The 23,980-nt window shown below is 58.0% G+C and overlaps 1 protein-coding gene and 1 pseudogene across 1 annotated transcript; one reads left to right on the top strand and one right to left on the bottom strand.

Annotated features, from left to right (window-relative positions):
- Positions 1 to 1,489: 1,489 nt before the first annotated feature.
- LOC125347928 lies at positions 1,490 to 1,847 on the top strand (annotated as a pseudogene).
- Positions 1,848 to 20,046: 18,199 nt separating this feature from the next.
- Positions 20,047 to 23,888, bottom strand: Ndufa11 (NADH:ubiquinone oxidoreductase subunit A11). Its single transcript, XM_048341895.1, has 4 exons — positions 23,709 to 23,888; positions 21,160 to 21,252; positions 20,908 to 21,030; positions 20,047 to 20,224 (listed from the first exon to the last, which is right to left on the bottom strand). Exons 1-4 carry the CDS (start codon positions 23,803 to 23,805, stop codon positions 20,112 to 20,114), a joined length of 426 nt encoding a protein of 141 aa, XP_048197852.1. The 5' UTR covers positions 23,806 to 23,888; the 3' UTR covers positions 20,047 to 20,111.
- Positions 23,889 to 23,980: the final 92 nt, after the last annotated feature.

Genomic DNA, 23,980 nt, shown 5'->3' with positions numbered 1-23,980 from the left:
AGTTTTGAACTTGGCCTGAGTTCTGTCCTTGAGCATTTTTTTTTCCCACTCAAAATGGTGCTCTACAACTTGAATCACAGCTCCACTTGCTACTTTTTCTTTTAATTTACTTTATTATTTTAGAGGTCATGCACAGCAGGGTTACATTTACTTGCGTTAAGCAATAGAACATTTCCTTTCCTTCAGTGTCATCTCTTCCTTGGTTCTCTCCCCTCCCTCCTTCCCATGTTACTTCCCACTTTTTGCTGGTTAATTGGCGTGGAGAGTTTCATGAACTTCCCGACCTGGGCTGGCTTTGAACTGAGGTGCTCAGCCAGTGGCCCCTGGCTCAGGGCTCAGTTCTGGTGGTACAGGTGGCTGTAAAAGGCCCCAGGGGAACACCTTATTTCCTGAAGTGTGGGGCAGAACATCCTGGAAGATTGGTTTTGTTTATTTTGTCCTTGGGAAAGGACCAGCAGTCTAAGGTCCAGTGGCATCATTGCTTCCTGTTGTACACATGATTTCTGCTGCAGGGGAATGTTGCTTGGCGAATGACAGTGCAGGCGGCGCCTGCCAGGGTCGCTCCCCAAGCCCAGCGTCGTTCCAACAGAGGCCCAGGCGTGAGGCCACACCAGCCCTTCCCCCAGCTCACAGAAGGCAGTCCTAGAACTGCATCCAAACATCCCCCTGGCCAGAAACCCAAAGGATGCTTCCACAAGCACCACTCTAGCCCCAAATATTAAACAGTTTGCCACAAGGGAAATGGAAGCAGGGCCAGACCAATAATCCTAATGATCTGTAATCCTTCTTCAGGGGCAGCTGGGAATGTATAAGACTCACTCCTGCAAGCCTGTCACCCCTATCTTTTAAAAAATTAATTTATTGTTACAGGGGGATTATTATGTTAATGTGATATATAGAGGGATTACAGTTACATGAATCAGGTAATACATTTCCTTTCATTCATTGTTTTCTGTGTCCTCCTCCTGTCCCCGTCCCTCCCTCCCATCTCCACCCACGAGTTGCATAAGTTCACTTTCCTCAATGTCCAGTGCGCTCCACTGCTACACTTTGTCACCCTTTCTCCCTCCAGTTCTGTACTCTCCTCCTTCCCCAAGGTACCATACATAAAAAGAATCATCAAAATACCAAGACTATACACTAAGTAATTAAAAAGACGGGTCTTTTGTTTCTATATCTTGGGGTTTGTTTCAATGCGTATATTGTTTTTAAAAATGCAAAGAGGAGGGCTGGGAATGTGTCCTAGTGGTAAAGTGCTTGCCTCGTATACATGAAGCCCTGGGTTCAATTCCTCAGCACCATATATATAGAAAAAGCCAGAAGTGGCTCTATGGCTCAAGTCACCGAGTGCTAGCCTTGAGCAAAAAAGAAGCCAGGGACAGTGCTCAGGCCCTGAGTTCAAGCCCCAGGACTGGCAACAAAAACAAAACAAAAATACAAAGAAGCCCTTTCTCTCTTCCAGGGCACGTCTCTAAAGGACATCAACAAAATGGTCCAGTGATTGACATACCACCGTAGGCTTTCCTACAACACAGCCTCTAACAAAACCAGGCTGTCCCAAGCCCCTGGCAACATAATTGTTTACCTTTACACCAAAAAAGTCGGGAAAGCACCCAAATCTGCATGTGGTGTGTGCCCAGGCAGACTGGGGGGGGGGGAGGGTTTGTGCTCGGAGACCTAAAGTCCTCATGCAGTTGTCTAAAACAAAAAAATATGTCAGCAGGGCCTGTGGTGGTTCCATGTGTGCCAAATGTGTCCGCGACAGGATCAAGCGCGCTTTCCTTATTGAGGAGCAGAAAATTGTGAAAGTGCTGAAGGCACAAGCACAGAGTCAGATAGCTAAATAAGAAGAGGAAGCTGCTTGTGTGTGCTTAGGATGCAGGATGTCTATAAATTGCTAGTAAAGAAAGAACCTTTTTGATAAATAAAAAGGCTTGCATAATAAAATGACAGAAGGCTTGTTTTCTAAAAAAAAAAATATATATATATATATAAAGAGGCAATTAGACATTGCACTTATGTGATTCTTTCCTAAGAGTAGCCTCCTTTGCTCTCACTGTATGTGCGTATCCAGAATCCTGTGTAATTTGTCATATCCCAGTGTGTTTTAGATCTGATTTCTGTGTATCAGAGAGAACATGTGCTGTTTATCTCTCTCTCTCTGAGCTTGGCTTGCCCCACTTAACATGATTTTAGTTCCATCCATTTCCCTGCGAATGACATTATTGTATTCTTTCTAGTGGCTGTGTAGGAAGTGGCGCTGTGGCTCAAGTGGTAGAGCACTAGCCTGAGCTGAAGAGCTCAGGGACAGTGCCTAGGCCCAGAGTTCAAGCCCCATGACAAAAAACAAAAAACAAACAAAAAAAAAACACCAAAAATCTAATGGCTGTGTACAATTCCATTGTGTATAGATACCACATTTTTGGGATCCACTCATATTGTGAACAGTGTAGCAATGAACATGGATGTGCAGGTGTCCCTGTCATATCCTGGTTCATAATGCTCAGGGTAGATGCCCAGCAGCCGTATGGCTGGGTCATAGGGAAGATCCATGTTTAGCTGTTGTTGTTTTGCCAGTCCTGGGGCTGGAACTCTGGGCCTGGGTGCTGTTGTCCCTGAGCTCTTCAGCTCAAGGCTAGTGCTCTAGTGCTTGAGCCACAGTGCCACTTCTGGTTTTCTGGCGGTTCAGTGGAGATAAGAGTCTTACAGACTTTCCTGCCCAGGCTGGCTTTGAACCTTGATCCTCAGATCTCAGCCTCCTGAGTAGCTAGGATGACAGGCGTGAGCCACCAGCGCCAGGTTTTTTTTTTTACTACTTTCCAGGGTGGTTGTACTAGTCCATATCCCCACCAGTGGTGTGGTAGGGTTCCCTTTCCCTATATCCCTGCCAGCGTTTTTTTTTTTTTTTTTTTTTTTAAATTTGAAGTGTTGGCCAATCTTACTGGAGTAAGATGGAATCTCAGGGTTGTTTTGATTTGCATTTTCTTCTGTGGCCAGGGACGATGAGCATTTCCTCATGTTTTTCTTTGACATTTTTACCTCTTTTTCTGGGAAGTCTCTTCTTGGCTCCCTTGCCCATTTAGTGACTGGTTTATTAGATTTGGCCAGGGTTAGTTCCTTGAGCTCCCCGTATGTATTGGGTATTAGGCCTTTGTCTCATGTATTGTTGGTAAGGATCTTTTCCCAATTGAATGGTTGGCTTTCTAGTTTAGTTACTATGTCCTTAGCTGTGCAGAAACTTATTATTTTGATGTAGTCCCACTTGTGGAGTCTCTCTCCTATCTTTTGGGCCCCTGGGACTCTTTGCAAGATGTTCCTGCCTGTACCTAGAAGTTCTAATGTTTCTCCTACTCTCTTGGAGTAGTTTCACAGTTTTGGTTTTGACTTTACTGCCTTTAGACTGCGATCCTCAGATCCCAACCTCCTGAGTAGCTAGGATTACAGGTGTGAGATACCAGCATCCAGATATTTATAGTTTTTGCTATAAAGAGTTATTACGGGGGCTGGGGATATGGCCTAGTGGCAAGAGCGCTTGCCTCGTATACATGAAGCCCTCGGTTCGATTCCCCAGCACCACATATACGGAAAATGGCCAGAAGTGGTGCTGCGGCTCAAGTGGCAGAGTGCTAGCCTTGAGCAAAAAGAAGCCAGGGACAGTGCTCAGGCCCTGAGTCCAAGGCCCAGGACTGGCAAAAAAAAAAAAAAAAAGTTTTATAGAATTCAGCAATGGATCCATCTGGACCTGGGCTTTTCCTTGTTGGAAGACTTCTAATGACTTCCTCAGTCTTGTTGCATGTGACTGGCTTGTTTAACTGTTTTATATCTTCTTGGTTCCGCTTAGGCAGTTTGCATGTCTCTAGAAATTTGTCCATTTCTGCTAGGTTTTCCTTCTTTTTTGAGTATAGATTTTGAAAGTAGTGCTTTAAAATTGTTTGGATTTCTTGGATGTTTGTTGTAATGTTTCCTGTAGTGTTTCTTATTTTATTGACTTGAATCTCATCTATCTCTTCTTTTCCTCAATCTTGCTAGCGGTCTGTCAATTTAATTACTTTTTCAAAGAACCAACCTTTTGTTTCATTGACTTTATGGATACTCTTTTTGTCTCTTTCATTAATTTTTTCTGTAATCTTTGTTATCTCTCTCCATCTAGTAGTTTGGGGTTTGGCTTGTTCTTGTGTTTCTAGCAGGTTTTTTATTTATTTATTTTTTTTTTGCCAGTCCTGGGCCTTGGACTCAGGGCCTGAGCACTGTCCCTGGCTTCTTTTTTGCTCAAGGCTAACACTCTGCCACTTGAGCCACAGCACCACTTCTGGCTTTTTCTATATATGTGGTGCTAAGGAATCGAACCCAGGGCTTCATGTATACGAGGCAAGCACTCTTGCCACTAGGACATATTCCCAGCCCCTAGAAGTTTTAATTGTATTGTTAGGCTGTGTCTTAAGATGGTTAGTTGCTTTTTTTTTTTTTTGCCAGTCCTGGGGCTTGAATTCAGGGCCTGGGGACTGTCTTTGAGCTACTTTTTTGCTTAAGGCTAACACTCTGCCACTTGAGCCACAGCACCGCTTCCAGCTTTTTCTGTGTATGTGGTACTGAGGAATTGAACCCAGGGCTTCATGCATGCTAGGCAAGCACTCTACCACTAAGCCACATACCTAGCCTGCTAGTTGCTTTTAACAGGCAGACAAATACCTGATGTTTCAATAGAGGGGAGATTCTTGTTTTTGTGCCAGGACCTGGCACTATCACTAAGCTTTTGTGCTTCAGGATAGTATTGTTACCATTTAAACCACACTCCACTTCCAGATTTTTGCTGGTTAATTGTGGACATTAAGAGTCTCACAGAGGGGCTGGGGATATGGCCTAGTGGCAAGAGTGCCTGCCTTGGATACACGAGGCCCTAGGTTCGATTCCCCAGCACCACATATACAGAAAACGGCCAGAAGGGGCGCTGTGGCTCAAGCGGCAGAGTGCTAGCCTTGAGCGGGAAGAAGCCAGGGACAGTGCTCAGGCCCTGAGTCCAAGGCCCAGGACTGGCAAAAAAAAAAAAAAAAAAAAAAGAGTCTCACAGAGCCAGGCACTGGTGTTGCACATCTGTACTCCTAGGTAATCAGGGGGCTGAGATCTGAAGATCTCAGTTCAAAGCCAGCCTGTGCAGGAAAAGTTGATAAGACTTTTATCTCCAATTAACCAGCAGAAAACTGGAAGTGGCTCAGTAGCTCAAAGTGGCAAAGCGCTAGCCTTGGGTGAAAGAGCTCAGGGACACTACCTGGGACCTGAGTTCAAGTCCCACAACCAACCAAAAAAATGTCTCACAGACTCTTGTGTCGCGGCTGGCTTTGAACAGTGATCCTCAGATTTTAGCCTCGAGTAGTTCAGATCACAGGCAAGAACCTCCAGCCCAGTGGTTTGAAGGGTTTTAAACAGAGTTAAAACTTAAAAGCTCCAGGAGCTGGGAATATGGCCTAGTGGTAAAGTGCTCGCCTCGTATAGATGAAGCCGTGGGTTCGATTCCTCAGCACCACATATAGAAAAAAAAAAAAAGCCAGAAGTGGCACTGTGGCTCAAGTGGCAGAGTGCTAGCCTTGAGCAAAAAGAAGCCAGGGACAGTGCTCAGGCCCTGAGTCCATGCCCCAGGACTGGCAACACAAAACAAAACAAAAACTTAAAAGCTTCATGGTCTGGGAATGTTGCTTAGTGACACAGTGCTTGCCTAAGCATGCATGAAACCCTGGGTTCGATTCCTTAGCACCACATACACAGAAAAAACTGGGAGTGGTGCCGTGGCTCAAGTGGTAGAGCACTAAAAGCATTTGAGGAAAAAGAAGACCAGGGACAGAGCCCAGGCCCTGAGTTCAAGCCCCAGGACTGGCAAAAACAAACAAAACACATACACACAGTTAAAAGCTCCAAAGAAGGAAGCAGAGTTAAAGATCACAGTGGATCAAGGTTCGCTGGGCTCTCCTGCCAACTTCAGATAAGCCCCCAAAGGCTCAAGTGGAGTTTCCCTCCGCTCTTGCTCTAGTCGGCCAGAGCCCCTCACACAGCGCCTTTGGCTCTTAGCAACACCCAAGGTCGCAGCTCAGGGAAGTCAGAACCTGCCCACTTCCACCGTGGGTTCCTGTCTCAGGACATGGGACTGAAGAGCACAGAGAACTTGATGCAGCCATGCTCTCCACTGCTGCTCTAGGCATCCATGCACCCACGTTCCAGTCCACCCTCACTTGCCTCTGAGTCTAAGGGGATTTTATAGCCTAAGCCACACTCTGATTAGTTGATCCTATGCAAATGAGGTGTAAGACAACTGCCCAATCAGAGAAGACCTGCTGCAACTGTTGTCTTCAATTAGGTCCATCTCCTGCACCCCACTCCATCCCCAGCTAAGACTGAGGAACTAGCAAGGTGGACAGTCTCCTCTTTTCAGATGGGATTTCTGAAACAGTCTAGCATTTTCTACAGTCTGGTGTCAGCTTGACAAGACAGCAATGCTTTCCACTGCAAGATGTCCTCTGGGATATGGCAGCTTGGGCCCTGACTGATCTACAGAACCTTCTAGCTTTTTCGTTTTCTTTGCTGGTCCTGGGGCTAGAACTCTAGGCCAGGGTGCTGTCCCTGGGCTCCTTTTGTTCAAGGTTAGTGCTCTACCACATGAGCCACATCTCTTCCAGCCTTTTTTGAGTAGTTTTTTGGAGATAAGAGTCTCATAGACTTTCCTGCCCAGGCTGGCGTTGAACTGTGTTCCTCAAATCTCACCTTCTAGCTTTCAAATGGTATTTGCCCCCCTTTCGCAGCCCAGGGCAGCAGACAGCCAGGCACTGGTGGCTCCTGCTTGTAATCTTAGCTACTCAGGAGGCTGAGATCTGAGGATCACTCAGGGACAGTGAGTTTATGCAGCACTGGCACGTGAAATAAATGACTAAACGGAACAGACTCAGTCTGTTAAGCTCTTTCTTGGCTAGTCTGATTTGATAGTGACTTTCTTGTGTGTGTGATGGTACTGGGGTTTTAACTCAGGGCTTATTGTTCTATCTTGGCTTTTTCACTCAAACTTGGTGCTCTAGCACTTGAGCCACAGCTCTGCTTCTGGCGTTTTTTTTTTTTTTTTTTTTTTTTTTTGGCCAGTCCTGGGCCTTGGACTCAGGGCCTGAGCACTGTCCCTGGCTTCTTCCCGCTCAAGGCTAGCACTCTGCCACTTGAGCCACAGCGCCGCTTCTGGCCGTTTTCTGTATATGTATATGTACATGTATATGTACATGTTATGTATATGGTGCTGGGGAATCGAACCTAGGGCCTCTTGTATCCGAGGCAGGCACTCTTGCCACTAGGCTATATCTCCAGCCCTGCTTCTGGCGTTTTGATGGTTCATTGGAGATAAGTGATGAGCCAGGTGCTGGTGGCTCACACCTGTATCCTAGCTCCTCAGGAGGCTGAGATCAGAGGATGGCATTTCAAAGCCAGCCTGGGCAGGAAAGTTCATGAGACTCTTATTTCCAATAAACGACACAGAAAAAGCTGGAAGTGGCACTGTGGCTCATGTGGAGGAGCACTACCCTGGAGCACAAGCTCAAGGACAGTGCCCAGGCCCGGAGTTCAAGCCCCAGGACTGGCAAAAGGTCTTATGGACTTTCCTGTCCAGGCTAGCTTTGAACCATGATGCTCAGATCTCAGCCTCCAGTGTAGCCGGGCAGGCATCGCTGGAGCCAGGGCCAGTCAGCAGTGTTTCAGAAGCTCAGTCACGAGCGGGGCTCTCAGTGGCAAGGGGCCCTGGCCGCGGGCTCCCAGTGGAATCTCTAACTCACATCTGCCCTGCTTCACCAGCCACAGCCCCAGGTGCCCGCAGTGCCACATGCACCACGCTGTGTGCACCCCACATGCACCACGCTGCCTCTCTCTGTGCGCACCCCACATGCACCACGCTGCCTCCCTCTGTGCGCACCCCACATGCACCACGCTGCCTCTCTCTGTGCGCACCCCACATGCACCACGCTGCCTCTCTCTGCGTGCACCCTACATGCACCATGCTGCCTCTCTGTGTGTGTACCGCCACATTATTGCCCCCATCATCTTTTAGGACTCCATGAGCCACCCTGTGTTCCAGGGAGCACCCCAGCCACCGCTATGAGGGTTCCCCTGTCCAGTGAGCCACATCAAAGCCTTTCTTGCCTGGGTGTCTCCTGTGGGGTGGGACAAGGGAGAGAGAGACTGGGCACTCTCCCTTAGCACAAGTGTTACTCCACCACTTGAGCCACCCTTGCATTTCTACCTTTTTCCTGGTTAATTGGGGAGTCTCACAGACTTTCCTGCCCTGCTTGGGGTGGAACCCTGATCTTCCTATCTCGGCGTCCCAATAGTTAGGATTACAGGTGTGAGCCAACAGTGCCTGGCGTGGCTGTTTTAAGGTTTGTGATCCCAGTGTTTCAGGCCTGGGTTGGGACTCGGGTCCTGCTGGTCGCTCAGTGACTCCTAGGGCCAGGGCCTGCACCTCTGGAACCTCGGTCCCACCTCCATGATATGGGCTGCCCCATCAAAGGGAGTGTGCATGGAGAAAGGCTCTGCCATGCAGCCCCACTTCTAGGTACCCAGAGGGGCTGAGTTTTACCTGTCATCCTTGGTTGGGCCCGAAGACCATTCACTGGCATTTCCCAACAGGCTGAGACGGGAGCCAGGAGGTCTCAAACCCGCTGTCTCTCCCGCCTGCCTCCCAGCCCTCTGGCCAGCTGGATTGGGGGGGGTGCTGTCCTTGGGGGGTCCCCACACACCTGCACATGGGCCCCGAGACCTCTGGAGTTCTGGAGCAATAGCTGTCTGTCAGCAGGTTGGAGTGGGGTGTGGGCTGGGGCAGGAGCAGCCAGGCCCAGGGGCTGACAAGATTTTTCCATGGCAACTCCCAACCCTGTTGAGGCCTCCCGCAGCCCACAGAGGCCCACCCCAGCTTCCAGGGCCATGGGGGGCTCTGGGGCTGGGCCACAGGGCAGCACCCCTGCAATGCCTTGCCACAGTGGGCTGAGGCCAGATCCTGGGCTGATCCCTGATCCCGGCCTGATCCCTGATCCTGAGCTGAGTTCCAGTTCTCGACTGAATCCCAATCCTGATTCTTGGTTGGATTCTAACCGGGATGGAACCCGATCCCTGATGGCCCTGATTCCTGGCTGAGCGCCCACCCTTGGCTCTGACCTGACCTGACCTGAGCCCCGATCCTGGACCAAGCCCCGATCTTTGGCCGAGGTCTGATTCTCAACTGAATCACGATCTTGAGTCTTGGTTGAGTTCTAACCTGGGCAGAATCCGAACCCTGACTGGGCCCTGACCCCGGGTTGAGCCCAACCCCAGGCTGGCCTCTGATCATGACTGAGCCTGGGTGCCGGGCTGACCTCTGGTCCTGACCTCTTCCCGAGTCTCTGACCTGGTGGAGCCCAGTCCTTGGCTGAGTGCTGACCCCAGGCTAACATTCTACCCTGAAGTCAAGCCTCAGTCTCATGTGAGCTTGGTCCTGGACTGAGACCCCATCTTTGGCAAGTCCCTGAACCCAAGCTAAACCTTGATCTCAGATTGATCTCTGGCTCTGGTTAGCAGAGTCACCTAACCCTGAACTGAGCCTCTGTCCTAAGCTAAGATCCAATTCCAGCTGAACTCCAATTCTAAATTTGATGTGTGTTTGCCAGTCCTGGGGTTTGAACTCAGGGCTTGGGTGCTGTCTCTTAGCTTCTTCATTCCAGGCCGGCACTTTACCACTTGAGCCACACCTCCACTTTTGGCTTTTTGGTGGTTAGTTGGAGGTGAGAGTCTCACGGGCTTTGCTGCCCAGGCTGGCTTTGAACCACGATCCTCAGATCTCAGCCCCCTGAGTAGTTGAGATAACAGGTGGGAGCCACCAGCACCCAGCTTCAATTCTTGCTTAATGCCAACTGCAGAGAAGAGGGGGAGGCAGCTGGTGGCTAGGCCCCACGGGCAGACGGGGCGCAGTGCAGTTCCACCCACATCACGCGCACACGAGTCCCGGTGGGTGATTGCCGTGACTCCAGGGTGACCGGGCAGGAGTTGCCTGCCCCTCTGACAGGGCAGAAAACAGAGACTGAGGTCAGCCATCCCCACCCGAGCACCAGCACCCAGGGCTCCTGTGGGTCTTGATGTTGATGCCACCCACACCCGCCTGGCCACTTGGGACCACCTGGGCCTGGGCCACACTGCCCTCCTGCTCCTCTTCCTCCTTCCGGGAGTCCCTTCCTTGGGGAGCGGCCATGCCGTCCACCACCTGCTCTGCGGCCAGGCACCCTGCCAGCCTTCCTCATAGTCTACTGTTTGTGGAAGCCTAGCTGGGAAGTGGGGTGCTGTGTCCAGTGCCGGGAGGTGAACAGGTGCTTAGAAGGGGGCAGCACGGTGTGAGAAAGAAAGACGTGAAGATTTCGAGGAACGGAAGGGGAGGCTGGGTGGCCGCTCCCTCCCAGAGGACGAAGCCCCCAGGGCATCTCAGGGCTCTGGGGCTCCTGGACAGCAGGACAGGCAGGACAGCAGCCCTGTAGGTGACTGGCCATGAGGAAATAAGCTTTTCTTCTAACAAAGCCGACATCATCCTGGTAGAAAAGTCACCTCGAGTGAGCGGAACACACTCTTGAGCTAACATCCCTGAGTAAACGGGCCACCCTCTTATCTTGGTTGGGGAGAAGGGTCAGGGATGGGCCAGGGCCGCCTCCCATGCCTGCCTCTGCCCACAGCCCCTGCCCCTCAGACAACCCTGGCATGATGGCGCCTTTGCACGCAGCCAAGGGTGCCTTCAGCGAGATCAGACATCCTGGGCAGGAGGGCAGGGGGTGGGTGCTGGGACTGGATCCTGGGTCACCTGTGGCCAGCCAACGCCCCTGGGAGACAGCCTATGTCACCAGAGGAACCCCACCCCATGTGGAAAGACATCTCCAGCATGCTGTGGGACCCCTGCCCTCTCTGAGCAACACTTGCCAGGCAAGGATACCGGGGCTGGGCCCAGAGTCTAGAATGGGGGACCCCAGGGACATCCCCTCCACCTCTGTATGAGGTAAGGCCACCTTTAGGAAAGAGGCAAGAGCAACTGTGCCACCTGTTTGCCTGTGTTCCTCCCTCCCTCCTTCCCTCCCTCCCTCCCACTTAAGGTTAGTGCCCTGCCCCTTGAGCCACAGCTCCACTTCCAGCTTTTTGGTGGTTGATTGGAGTCGAGACTGTTACGGAGGGCTGGGAATGTGGCCTAGTGGTACAGTGCTTGCCTTGCATGCATGAAGCCCTGGGGAACATTCCTCAACACGACATACACAGAAGAAGTCAGAAGTGGCGCTGTGGCTCAATTGGTAGAGTGCTAGCCTTGAGCAAAAGACGCTCAGGGATAGTGTCCAGGTCCTGAGTTCAAAAAGCCCAGGACTGGCAAAGAAGGAAAATAGAGATTCTTATATAGACTTTCCTGCCGGAGTTGGCTTTAAACTGACTTTGAACCATGATCCCCAGATCTTAGCCTCCTGAGTGGTTAGGGTGACAGGCGTGAGCCACCAGCGCCTGGCTGGTGCCCCTGTTCTTGGGGGACCCTCAGCCCCATCCCTGTGCCTCCCCCTGACCTGGGCTGGCTGGGTGACGGAATTCTAAACTGCTGGAAATTTCATCCCCGAGGCCCCTGGCTGGCGGCCAAGGGGGCGGGGCGGCGGGGTCGGGGACGCCGTGGGCCCTGAGGCCGTGAGAGGCAGCGGGGTTCCGGAGCCCCAGGCAGGGACCCTTGACGGTGAGCAGCACCCCCGAGAGGAGAAGGAGGGCAGCGCCGACGCCACCTCAGAGCAGCCCGCACGGGTCCCCACACCCCGTGCCGCCGGGCCTCCAGCTCCCTGGCCCCTCTGTGCGCAGCCAGGTGCGGGGCAAGGGGGCACCCAGGCCGGGTGCGGGGCGAGGGGCGCGGGTGTCAGGGCGAGAGGACACCCAGGCCGTGTGTAGGGGCGAGGGGCCCGGGTCAGCAGCGGCGGGGCGGAGGGGCTGCGGCCCCGTTCCCTCACCCCCGGCGCCCTCCAACCCACCGCTGCTCCCGCCACCCCCCCCCCCCCCATCCCCAATGTCTTCCTTCCAGAGAACAGCCAGCGTCCCTGGCCTAGAGTGTTCTGGAATGTTCCCAGAAGTCCTCCATGGCAGCCCGCGTCCACCTGCAGAGGTTCTCGGGGAATCGGCCCCGGGGGCTGCGGGTCCCCACGCTCCGCGCCCGGCCCTGGGGGGCCTCCGCCGCGGTGTCGTTGGCGTGAAATGGGGCCACGGAACCCCACTCAGGAGACCTCTGCATGACCCTCTCTGTCAAGTGGCACGGCGAGCGGGGGCCCGTGCTTCTGGGCCTCCTGGGCCTCAGTTTCCCCTCCTGCAGTGTACCCAGGTTCCTTCTCTTTGCAGCTCATCAAACAGGCGCAAGGAGTGTGGGTGTGGGGGGACGCCGAAGGCGGCACGCCGGCCCTCCCCCTACCCGGCCTGGCCCCCCGGCCCCGTATCCCGGCCGTGCTCCCCTGCCCCCCCACCCCAGGTCCCCACCCCGGCCGTCCTCCCCCGGGCCTGGCACCCCGGCCCCCCACCCCGGCCGTCCTCCCCCGGGCCTGGCACCCCGCTTGCAGGGCTTAGGTTTCAGCCGGGGGTGGGCGAAGGGCGGGGGCGGACACGCTTCATTTTCCAGTTTTTAGAAATAAAGGTCGTGGGACCATCTTTGTGGGGTTGGGGGGAGCGGGGCCATTGCAAAACAGGGAGTGGGGAACAATGGCCCGTGGGTGCGGGCGGGCTTGGGCGGGGACCGGGAACAAAGCGGCCTTTCTCCCGCCAGGAGGGGGGCTGGGGGCGCCTGGCGGGGACACCTGGCTGGTTGGGGGGGGGGGAGAGGTGGCGATGCACAGGCTTGGGGGCCTGTTTGGGGGGACTGGTTTTGTCTTTTGAGCTTTCTGAGACACCTGTGCATCCTTCCACAAGCGAATAACGAGAGAAGAAAGAAGAGAGAAAGGAAAAATGGAGAGGGAAGAAAAGGGGGGTAGAGAGAGAAGGGGGGCCCGGGCAACCGGCCCGGCCCGGCCCAGCAGGGAGCACGCCTCATGCAGAAGATGTGCTGGAATTTGTCCCCAGCCGACCATCAGCGTTCTCTAGAGAGCCACAATTTCCCCTCCTGAGACAGCACAGAATATTCCGGAAGCCCTCATTGACAAGTGGGAGCCACCTGCAGCCACTCAGCCTCACAGCCCAGCAGCAGTCTTAGGGTGAACAGCGACACTGAGACAAATAACACTTTGATTAGGAGATGGGCAGACGGAGGATTTCTGGCTTCACACCTTCTCCAAAGCCTCCATGGGTCCCAGCCTCATTGTTGATGCCCCAGGACCTTTGCACACGCTGCCCGCCCCCCTCTTCCCTCTATACCTGCATAGTCCTCAACTGTCAGCCTCTGAAGTGTGGTTTTACCTTAAAGCCTACCCTCCCCCAGTACAACCCCCCCCCCCAGCACCATCCCCCCACAGGGGCCACCGGCATTCAGCAAGGCCACACGTATGTGCTGTGGTCACTCTGCACAGCAGCTCTGCCTGGCCAGGATCTCGGTGTCTCTTTTGTCCTGTGTTCAGCATCAACCGTCTTAAATATTTCCTGAGTGGGGGGGGGCTCAGTGCCTAGACCCCGGATGAGGGATAAATAAACAGTAAAAGGCCACTTGAAAACACTCAGTCTGGTACAGTGGCTCACGCCTGTAATCCCAGCTGCTCAGGAGGCTGAGTTCTGAGGATCACTGTTCAAATCCAGCCTGGGCAGGAAGGTCCACAAGACTCTTTAATTCCAAGTCACATACCTCCCCCCCCCCCCCCACCAAAGCCAGAAGTGGCGCTGTGGCACCAGCCCTAGAGCGCTAGCCTTGAGTGAAAAAGCTCAAGGACAGTGCCCAGGCTCTGAGTTCAAGCCCCAGGATGGGCACAGAAAAGAAAAACAAAAAAACCCTGTCTTGTTGGTTCCCTGCCCCCAAGTTCCGGGTCCCTGCGTGAAGTAGGTGCTCAGGAAACGGGGGTTTGAGGGTTCACAAGGAGGCAACTGTGATGACGGCAGGCCGAGCCAACACCGGGTCCCTGCCCTGGGGGGGGGGGGGGTGGTCCTCCATCGGTGACAGAGCTTGCTTCAGTCCCTGCCCTGGGGCGCCGTGGCAGGCCCTGGGGGGCCAGTGGGTCCTCTGCGGGTGACTGGGCCAGCGGGCTGCGGGCCCTGGGGCGGCAGGCACAGGCAGGCCAGGAATGCTTGGCTTTGGGAATGGATAAACACCCGCGCGGGCTGGGGGCGGGGTGCGCTGAGCCTCCAGCCTGGCGTGGGGATGTGTGCGTGGGGCAGGCGGCCAGCGGTGTCATCAGGACTAAAATTAACCTTGCTTTCCCGCTCAGCCCCTCCCTGCCGCTGTCCCAGCGGCAAACGCTGCTCCTGTGCCTGGCCAGCCCCCCCTCCACACCAGGGGCACCGTACCCCCAGCCCCCATGCCATGCCGGGGAAACAGAGGCCGGGGGAAGGCCCTTGGCCCAGTCTCGCAGCCCCTGGCAGAGCTGGGGGTTTGGCCCTGGAACTCAGGGGCTGTGACATGGCCGAGGGTCAGGATGCCCCCAAAGTGCTGGGACTTACTGGGAAAATTCCCGAGACCCCCCCCCTCACCCCCTCCTCCTGTGACCTGCGAGGGGCCCGATGGCTGGGCCTAGGCAGGGGCAGGTCGAGGGGGTCCTGGGGTAGGAGCACCTGACAGTCGTGCAGGTCGCTGAGTACCCACAGGAGTCCCCTCATCACTTGCCTGAGAGGCGTGGCCTCAACTTCCCCATCATACCTGGACCCCGGTGATGGGGGGCAGGGTGACAGTATGGGGGTGCTCAGCACCTGAGGGAACTGAGGCAGGCAGGGCTGACCTTGAGCTTGAGCTGGGCAATGAGCAGAGTGGCCGTGGAAATCTTGAAATCCAGACTTGGCACCTGGATTTGTGCCTGGGAAATCGGAGGGGCTCTGCGGGGAGCGGCACGGGGAGGGGTCCAGGGGACCTGTGAGGGCAAATGAGGCCCCTGGCTCCTGCGAATTATGGTGGCTGCCAGACAGGGCTGGGCCAGGCTCCCGGGCAGGTGGCCTCCCTGATGGGGGTCAGAGGGGAAAAGCAGCGGGAAGCAGGCCGCCCTGCTTGCTAGCGCCCCCCCCCTCTCTCTCATTTTGGTCAGTCCTGGGGCTTGAACTCTGGGCCTGGGCGCTGTCCCCGAGCTCTTTTGTTCAAGGCTAGTGCTCTACCACTTTGATTCCCAACACCATTTCTGGTTTCCTGGTGGTTCATTGGAGATAAGTCTCATGGACTTTGCTGCCCAGGCTGGCTTTGAACCGGGATCCTCAGATCTCAGCCTCCTGGGTAGCTAGATTACAGGCGAGAGCCCCCAGTGCCAGGCAGCCCAAGCTTTTCTGCTCAAGGCTGGCACTGTCCTGCTTGAGCCACAGCTCCACTTCTGGCTTCTTGCTAGTTAAATGGAGAGGAGTCTCATGACTTTCCTGCCCAGGCCGTCTCCCCGCAGTGGTTCTACCTCTCCCTCCCCTGTCGCCTGCTCATCTGCAGCGGTACGGGCCTCCCAGGCCTCCCTTGGTCACCGCTGTGTCACCAGCGGGCAGCACAGGCCCGGCCCACAGTGGAGTGTGCAGTGAGGCACACGCCTGCCCTCCCTCTCTCCCTCTGCTGCGTGGCCTCAGGGAAGCGCCAGGCCCTTGATGAGCTTTACTTTTCCTCTGTAAAGTCATTTATCTACAGCTCTTGCCTAGCCCAAACTGCTCAGCACTCCGGAGCTGGCTCAGGCAGATCAAAAGGGGATGACAGTGCACACAAATCCCAACCCCCAGCCATGCTGAAGCCCAGAGAGGGCACAGCACGGACTCCTGGCCACTGCCGGGGGAGGTGGCCCGGCCGGCTCTTCCCAAGCTGCTTGGGCGCAGGAGGGGATCCAGCCACCGGGCTCCATGTGCCCAAAGGAGCCGCTGACCTCCGGCCATGCAGAAGCCCATGTGCAACCTTCCTGGCGGCCTGAGACACCCTCTCTCCACGAGTCACCCCAGCTTGCAGAAGTCGAGGCAGGAGAATCAGAGAAGCCTGGGCCAGGCCTGGCCATGAGCCAAACACAAAGCAAGCCAGGGTGCAACAAGGATGCTCTAACAAGGGCAGGCCAGTCATGGGGCAGAATATCATGCTGCCCTTAAAAAAGAGTACTCATAGCCAGGGGCCAGGGGCTCTCGCCTGTCATTCCAGCTACTCCGGAGGCCGAGATTTGAGGATCACAGTTTGAGACCATCCTGGCAGCAAAATCCATGAGATTCTTATTTCCAATTAACCACCAGAAGCTGGAAGTAGAACTCAAATGGTTGAATGAGAAAGCTCAGGGACAGGGCCCAGGCCCTGAGTTTGAGTCCCAGGATCAGTGCATGCACACACATACACACACACTCTCTCACAAGAGCAAAACAGCCCTAGAACCCTGTAAAATACATTTCTGGAATAAAGCTAAAATAAAAGGTCCTGCAAGGCTTCAGGAGTGGGAGGAAGGTTGATTCCCCCAAGCCTCTCCCCCGCCTGACTCGCCTTCAAGGCCCTGGGAGGGGTGGACAGCAGGCTGGCCACCGGCGTTCTAAAAGGGCCCTGGGGTCCCCCTGCCCCTGCAGCTGAGGAGCCGTGTGCAGATGGTGCCCAAACGCCAAGAAGCGGGGTAGGGGTGGTGGTTGGTGGTGGCTGAGGTCCTGGCTCCGGTTCTGGGGCAAGCGGGGTGCTGCCCAGGCTGGCCTGGGACCCAGGGTTCTGGGCCTTGGACAGCCGGGTACCGGTGGCTCACACCTGGCATCGTCGCTACCCAGGAAATTCAGATCCGAGGACTGTAGTCTAGCCTGGGCAGGAAGTCCGGGGACTCATCACCAATTAACCACAGAAGCTAGAGGTGGGGCTGAGGCTCAACTTGTGGAGTGCTAGCCTTATGCTAAAAAGCTCAGGGACAGCGCCTGGGGCCCTGAGTTCAAGTCCCACAACTGACAACAAAAAAGCAGGTGGACTAGGGGGCCTTCAGGCCCTGCAGGAAGCCAGAACTTTGGGTCTTCTCTGAGGGTCTCTGACTGCACACCTGCTTCCCATACTCCTCCTGGGGACAGGGGGCCTTATAGGGCCTGGCTCTGTGCTTAAGTAGCCCGTTGGGGTACCAGCTGGTGCTCATGGCTGGAGACTTCCAGCAGCTTAGGGGAAGATTTCTCCCCTAAAGTCCCAGCTGTGGTGAGCACATGGATTCCCTGCTGTTGCCTGCGCTGCCTCACTGTGCCACCCGGGGGACAGCCCTGGAGTTAACCTTTCCCTATTCCAAGGTCACCCAGTCGTTCTGCCTGCCTCCTTGGCTTCCTGGCTCAGGGGTAGAGCCCACTCTGGCCTGCTTCAGGGCCTTGGCCCTTGCCCTCGTCACCACCCCCCCCCCCCCGCCGGCTGGCATCTTCCAGCTGTGCCCTCTGCAGTGAAGTGTGCAGGGAAACCCCGTCCTCTTGTTTGTCCTCGCGGAGTTCCCGCGATTGCTCCAGCGCAGACCCAGAGCTCCCAAGGAAGTGGGGCACTCACTGGTCTGGTTCTCTGGGGGTGACACCTGGAGCAGCCAAGCGGCTGCTCTGTCAGGACTTGCTAAAATCTAGTATGGTGGGTCAGGTCTGTAATTCCAGCTATTTGGAAGGCAGAAATTAAGTCCATGCTGGCTGGGGCGGGGAGGGGAAGAGGCCCTAAGTAAAAAAGCAAAAAGGGGTCAGGGTGTGGCTCAAGTGTTAAGAGCATCTCCTAGCAAGCCCAAGGGAGTTCAAGCCCTAGGACCACCCAAAAAACTAAAAAAGTTAAATGTGCCAAGGCCTGAGCGCAGGCGCCGGCTCCCGTCACCCGTCCAGTCCCAGGGGAAGGAGGCGGTGGCCCGGGCCGCGGAAGACACTCTGCCCACACAGTGGTGCTGTGGAGAGGAGGGCGACCGGCAGACCCCGAGGTGTTGCGCGCGGAGTGTGGAGCAGGCCGTTGGGGTCGCCTTGGCTGAGCTGGCTTTTCAGAGGTTCACTGGAGGTGTCTTGTGGAATTTTCTGCCTGGGCTGGCTTCAAACTGCGATCCTCAGGTCTCAGCCTCGAGCAGCTGGGATTGCAGGTGTGAGCCGCAGGTCCCACCAGGACTCGGGTTGTGACTGATGAGGTGCAGGCATGGAGGCCTGCGGGGGCCGGGCTGGCCAGGGGCAGGTGAGGGGCGGCAGCTGGACACCACGCAAGGGGTGGTGCAGGGCAGGTGAGGGGCGGCAGGTCAGCCTCCTCAGTGCCCTGCCTGTGAACCCCTGGCCCCGGGGCCTTTCCCCAGGTCACCCCTCCTTTGGGCACTGGGGATGAGGGTTGGGGCCTGGCCGGGTCACACCAAGTCCTGCAGCCTGGTTCGCGAGGCGAGTGTCACTGTGCAGGCCTGGCATCCCACCTCGCAGCACCGAGGACTGAAGGCAGGACGGCACGCGCCAGCCTGGCCCTGCACCTCCCCAGCTCACTACTGTTTTCTGGGGTCACAGAGTGTGGCAGGGCCCGGGGGAGGTGGGGCAGCGTCCTGGACCCAGATCACCAGCTCCTCCTTGGCTGTGAGCCAGGGGCGCTGGTGGTGGTCCTGGGGGCCCCCCCTCCTGGAGTCTGGGAAGGCCCGGGGCATTGGGAGCCGAGGGGCTATGTGTTCTGGACAGGACCCTCCCCAGGGCCACAGCGGGGAGCAGGCTGACGTCACCCCAGAACCTAGTAAATGTTTATGGGCGAGGGGGCCTGAGTGTGGGGCTCTCTGGCGTCCCGGCTCCTCCCACGCGGGGGCCTGGCAGGCCACTTCGGCACTGGCAGCAGGCCCAGGAAGGGCTGGGGAGGGGGGACATTGGGGCCTGCATGGAGGGTCACCCCCGCAGCTTGCAGTGAGGGGGCTGGAGGGAGGCAGTGGGCACTCACGGAGGGTCCCCCCCATAGCACGCAGTGGGGGGCTGGGGAGACAGTGGGCCCGCATGGTCACCCCTGCAGCGTGCAGTGGGGAGGGCTGGGGAGGGGGGACATTGGGGCCTGCATGGAAGGTCACCCCTGCAGCACGCAGTGAGGGGGCTGGAGGGGGGCAGTGGGCACTCACGGAGGGTCCCCCCACAGCACGCAGTGGGGGGCGCTGGGGAGGGGGGATATTAGGGCCTGCATGGAGGGTCCTCCCACAGCACACAGTGAGGGGACAGTGGGCCCGCATGGTTCCCAGCCCCCCCTGCTGTGTGCTGCGGGGGGGGGGGGCAGTGGGCCCACATGGAGGGTCACCCCACAGCGCGCAGTGGGGGGGGGCTGGGGAGGTCACTGCCTGCCTGGGCAGTGCGGGCACACGCGCTTTTCCCTGCTGGCCTGCCGGCCGTGGTGAGGCGCATGCGGGGGAGGCTGCGGCGGGCAGCCAGGCAGGAGCGGCCTCTGCACGGGCTCGGCCCCCCGCTCCTCAGTCCCCGGCCACACGGCGGGGTGGGGAGCCCTAATTTATGACCCTGTGCGGCCTGTTGTGGCTTGCCCAGCTTCCGCCTCGGCTGCCAGGAAGCTCGCTCTGCCCAAGGAGCTGGGGCTGGGCGGCCGCCTCCGCATTCCCGGGCCCCCTAAATCACGGGCCTGACAGCCGGCGGGCCAGGCTCGGTCACGAGGCTCTGCCAGTGTCACCGTGGCGCTCACCTGGCGGGGCTGGGGGTTGGCCAGGAGGGCCTGGCACGCAGGGTGCTCCGCTCCATCGCGCAGGAATTTGGAGGTGCTCTGGGCGTGGGGCCCGGGTGTGTTCCGCACAGCTGTTGGCTTTGGGGGCAGGCCCGGGGCGGAGGGCCATGACCAGGCCTGGGGGTGACTTTCCACTCACGGGTGGGCACTGGCAGGCTCCGTGATGGCTGTGCGCCACAGCCGGCTGTCTCCCGTGGCTGCGTCTGGGCGCCACCAGCCCGCCCGCCGCCCTTGGCCGGCATGGACAGGATGGCAGCGGGCCGCGGGCCTCATTGCCCCCCCCCCAGGGACAGACACGCACTCGTCCACATAGAGTTTATTCGCGGGCAGGCGCCCCTCGCCAGGCCCCCGAGGGCGGCGGCCCGGCTCACACCTTCCTGTCGGCCACCAGCTCCCAGCCCTCCAGCCGGCCCATCTTGAGCAGCGCGGCGGCGACGCCCATACACAAGCAGCCGGTTGCTGCTGTCCCGTAGCTGTGGGCTGAGGAGAGGGAGAGGCAGCGTCAGGCGTGGGCCTGCACAGAGCGCCTCCCACCCCACAATGGCACGGGCTTGGGGGCATGGGGAAACTGAGGTCCTTCCCAGAATTAGTCCAGACTGCTAGGTCCTCCCATGTCCCAGGGTAAGAGGGATCTGTGCAGCCCCAGGCCAAGCTCCAACACCCCAAGGCCCAGGTGCCCCCCCCCCCCCCCGGGCCCTGGGTCTCTGCAAGTGAACGGGTGGGGGTGGGGCGGGGGTAGGGAGGAGCTCTCCTGCACTTGCAGGCCCGGGGGCTGATGGTTTTGGTGAGCAGCAGGGGAACCATGCAGTGGTTGCTGGGAACTGGACCACACTGCTGGGGTGGGGGGGGGGGAGAAGGGGGGACTGTGCTATTGTCTGGGGCTGAGCAAAGCCTGTGCAAAGGCCCTGGGGCAGGACAAGGTCCTACATGGTGTGCTGGAAGAGCAGCCACAGGGGGAGAGTGCAGGGAGGTAGGAAGGGCCAGGGCAGGCATGAGCTATGGCCATGCAGAGTGCACCAGAGTTAGCGTATGGGGCTGCCCCGTGTGGGGACTCTGGGGACCCTCCCCCACATTGCCTGCTCTGCAGTGGGGCGCCTGCCCGGTGCCAGGCCCCCTGTGGCTGGGACAGAGGGGAAACCAGGGGTCCCAAGGAGGCCACTCACTTCGAGCTCCCAGGGTCAGGCCACCGGCGCAGCCTCCGATGAAGTAGTTCAGGGGGTCGTCAGGCTTCTCTCGGACCTGGCTGCTGATGCAGGAGGCGAGCCCGAACATGGCTCCCACGGCGGCTGTGAGAGGATGGGGCGGGCGGGGGCCGAGCCCAGGGTCTCGTGAGGGGCAGGTGGGAACCCCTGGGATGGGGTGTGCACAGCCCTCCCGGGCCCCCCTTGGCGCCGCGCCCGCCTGCCCACACACACCTGCAGTGAAGGTGTAGCGGCCGATCCGGGCCACGTTCTCCATGGAGGTGCTCGCTGACCAGAATATGACACTGTAGCTGCCGGCAGCCAGGCCTAGGAACACAGGGGCTGGTCAGGGCCGTGGCGGGCGCCGCGGGGCAGCGGAGCTGGCCTCGAACCTCGGCCCGCGCAGCAGAGCCAGAGCCTGGCACCCCGCTGGCCCTGGCACGGCGCCACTCCTGTCAAAGCCTCCATTCTCCTGGGGGGCCTCGACCCAATCCTCCCTGGCAGCGGCCAGGCTTTGGGGTGCCAGCGGCTCGTGCTGCCACTCTCGAGCCCTCCTCCTCCTGGAGGCCAGGCCTGGGCGCGTCCCAGCCTCCCCCGCCTGCCGGCCGCCACGCGCTCAGCTTTTCCACCCGCGCCCCCTTGGCCCTGACACTGGCTTTTCCGTCAGTACAAGGGTTGGGTCTGTGCTGGCGCTGAGCCCCGGGCCAGGTGGGTGGTGAGGAGGCTCCTTCCCCTCAGATCCCAGGGACCAGAGGGGCCCAGCGGAGCATCCGGGCAGCCTGTGGGCTGGCCCAGTGCCCCCCTCCAGCCTCTCCAGTCACCCCCTTCTGGCTCCAGGACCCAGGTGCAGCTCAGGCCTGTGAGAGCTGCTGGCCCCCTTCACATCTGGAAGTGGATGACTGTACAGAGGGGAAACTGAGGCTCAGGACAGCAAGAGCGAGCATGAGTGTTCCCTACCTCAAGTTGCTGCTGACCCCGTGGTGGGGTGGGCAGGTTGGAAGGGGATGGGGGCCATCTGCTCAAGTCAACCTGGATCCTCCGTTGTACCCTCCTTCCTATCTTCCTATGCAGTTCCTCTGTGCTCGCTGCCCCGTTCACCCACCCCTGTGGCACAGGCTCATTATGGGATCCAGAGCCTGGCATAGAGCCATCCCCAGGGGACCCTCACGGACATCACCCCGAGCCAGCGAGGCCACTGCTGGCTCAACAGTGAGTGCCCTCACATCCGAGGCACCCCAAGTACTTGGGCATAGTGAGGATCACCCCCACATCCTCATCATCCCAGAGGTCAAGGGAGCGCCCACCCCATCACCTCCCCTGACACCCCCACCACGGTGGCCCGCAGTGTCTCCACTCACACAGACCCCTACCGCCTTGCCCATGCCCAGCCACGCAACTTCCCAGCACCCACCTGCCAGCTGTGCTGCTGCATTAGTTCATTCCTCACTCAGCCCACGGTGTCCGCAGCACTCATTCCAACTCCACTCACTCCATCACTGTGCCATACAACCACTGTGTAGTCCGTGCTCAATCAACCATCCTCCATCCATCCATTCATTCATTCACTCAGCTCTGCACCCACTGTGCATTCACTCATCAGACTCCACCCACTCAGCTGCTGTGCACTCAGTGCTCATTCATTCATTCACTCCACTGGCACCGGCAATGCTCATCCCTCCACTCTCCTACTCAGTCACTGCCCACCCAGGTGCTGGGCTCTCCAGGAAGTGCAGGCTGGCTGCCATGGAGGCTCAGACCCCTCAGGGGAGCCAACTCTGGGCAGCTGCTTCCCTCGAAGGAGCAGCAGGGAATGAGGTGGTGGGGCAGGAAGGGAGCCGGCCCAGGGAAGCCCATGCCTGCCCCAAGTCAAGAACTCTCAGGGCCTCCTCTGCACAGCACCTCTGGCAAGATTCCCACCCCAATCACTGAAAGAGGGCCTCACTGGGCAGTGCCCCGCACAGCCTGCAGACCTTTCCACGTGACTCCACAATGTGCAGAGTCCCCCACACCAACATGGTCTTTGGCCTTGAACCCCTCTCCTCACCGCCCCCCCGAAACCAACCTGAAGGGGCCAGAGGTGTAACTCCATGGCAGAGCACTCCCTAGCGTCTGCCAGGTCCTGGGTTCCAACCCCAGCAACCACACAAAACGTAACAACAAAAAGCAAGCCAGGCGCTTGTGGCTCACACCTGTAATCCTCCCTACTCAGGAGGCTGCGATCTGAGGATCACGGTTGGAAGCCAGCCCAGGCAATAAAGTCTGTGAACCTCTTATCTGCAATTAACCAGCAAAAAGAAGGAAGTGGAGCTGTTAACGCAAGTGGTAGAGCACCAGCCTCGAGCAAGTGCCGGGGCCCTGAGTTCAAGCCTCAGGACCCACCGGTGTAAACAGACTTCATAGGACCGCCCCGCCCAACTTTCAAATGTCGGCAACCCAGATACCCCAAGCGCCCTCAAAGGTGCCCCGCTGCTAGCCTGTCTCACCCCGAGACGTCCCCGCACACTGCAAACGGCATCCCCGACAACCCCGCACCCAGGGGCCACCTCCGCGTCCCCGGGCACCGGCGGCCCCGCGCCCCGACTTCCTGGGCCTGACCAGCCGCACCGCGACCGCCCCACCCCCACCCCCGACTCCGACGCGAGCAGGTGCCGCCCGCGGGGTTCCCGGCGTGAGGGCCCGCGCAGCCCCCTGACACCCCCCCCCCCCGCGACCCCCGTGACCTCCCGGCGCCCGACGGGGCGCCGTTGCCCTCCGGCCGCCCCCGGGGCCCGGCCGGCGCTCACCCGCGCCGGCGCCGAGAGTGGTGGTGATGTAGGCCTTGCGGTGGCACTCGGTGCCGTCGGGGGCGGCCCAGTACTGTCTGAGGAGAGAGCTCGCCATGGCGCGGCCGCCGCCGACCCGCACCGCCGCACGCCCGGCCCGCTGCGCGATCTCAAGGGCGGCCGCCGCGGAGTCTCGCGACACTTCCCGGGCGGCGCGCGCAGCCTCCCGGGAGGGCCGGCTAGCAACAAGCGCGCAACTTTATTGAGCGCCGCGGACACGGACAGGCGTCGCG

This window comes from Perognathus longimembris, chromosome 3 (assembly GCF_023159225.1).
Source record: "Perognathus longimembris pacificus isolate PPM17 chromosome 3, ASM2315922v1, whole genome shotgun sequence".
In the NCBI taxonomy this organism is placed as follows: domain Eukaryota; kingdom Metazoa; phylum Chordata; class Mammalia; order Rodentia; family Heteromyidae; genus Perognathus; species Perognathus longimembris.
This window is presented reverse-complemented; position numbering and strand designations above follow the sequence as displayed.

What these genes read in the sequence shown, in the direction of transcription:
- Ndufa11 (XM_048341895.1), bottom strand. Translation starts at nt 23,805, where the DNA reads ATGGCGAGCTCTCTCCTCAGACAGTACTGGGCCGCCCCCGACGGCACC. An exon ending in CACTCTCGGCGCCGGCGCGG is followed by an intron (nt 21,253 to 23,708) that starts GTGAGCGCCGGC and finishes CTGTGTTCCTAG; the next exon opens with GCCTGGCTGCCGGCAGCTAC. An exon ending in CCGCTACACCTTCACTGCAG is followed by an intron (nt 21,031 to 21,159) that starts GTGTGTGTGGGC and finishes ATCCTCTCACAG; the next exon opens with CCGCCGTGGGAGCCATGTTC.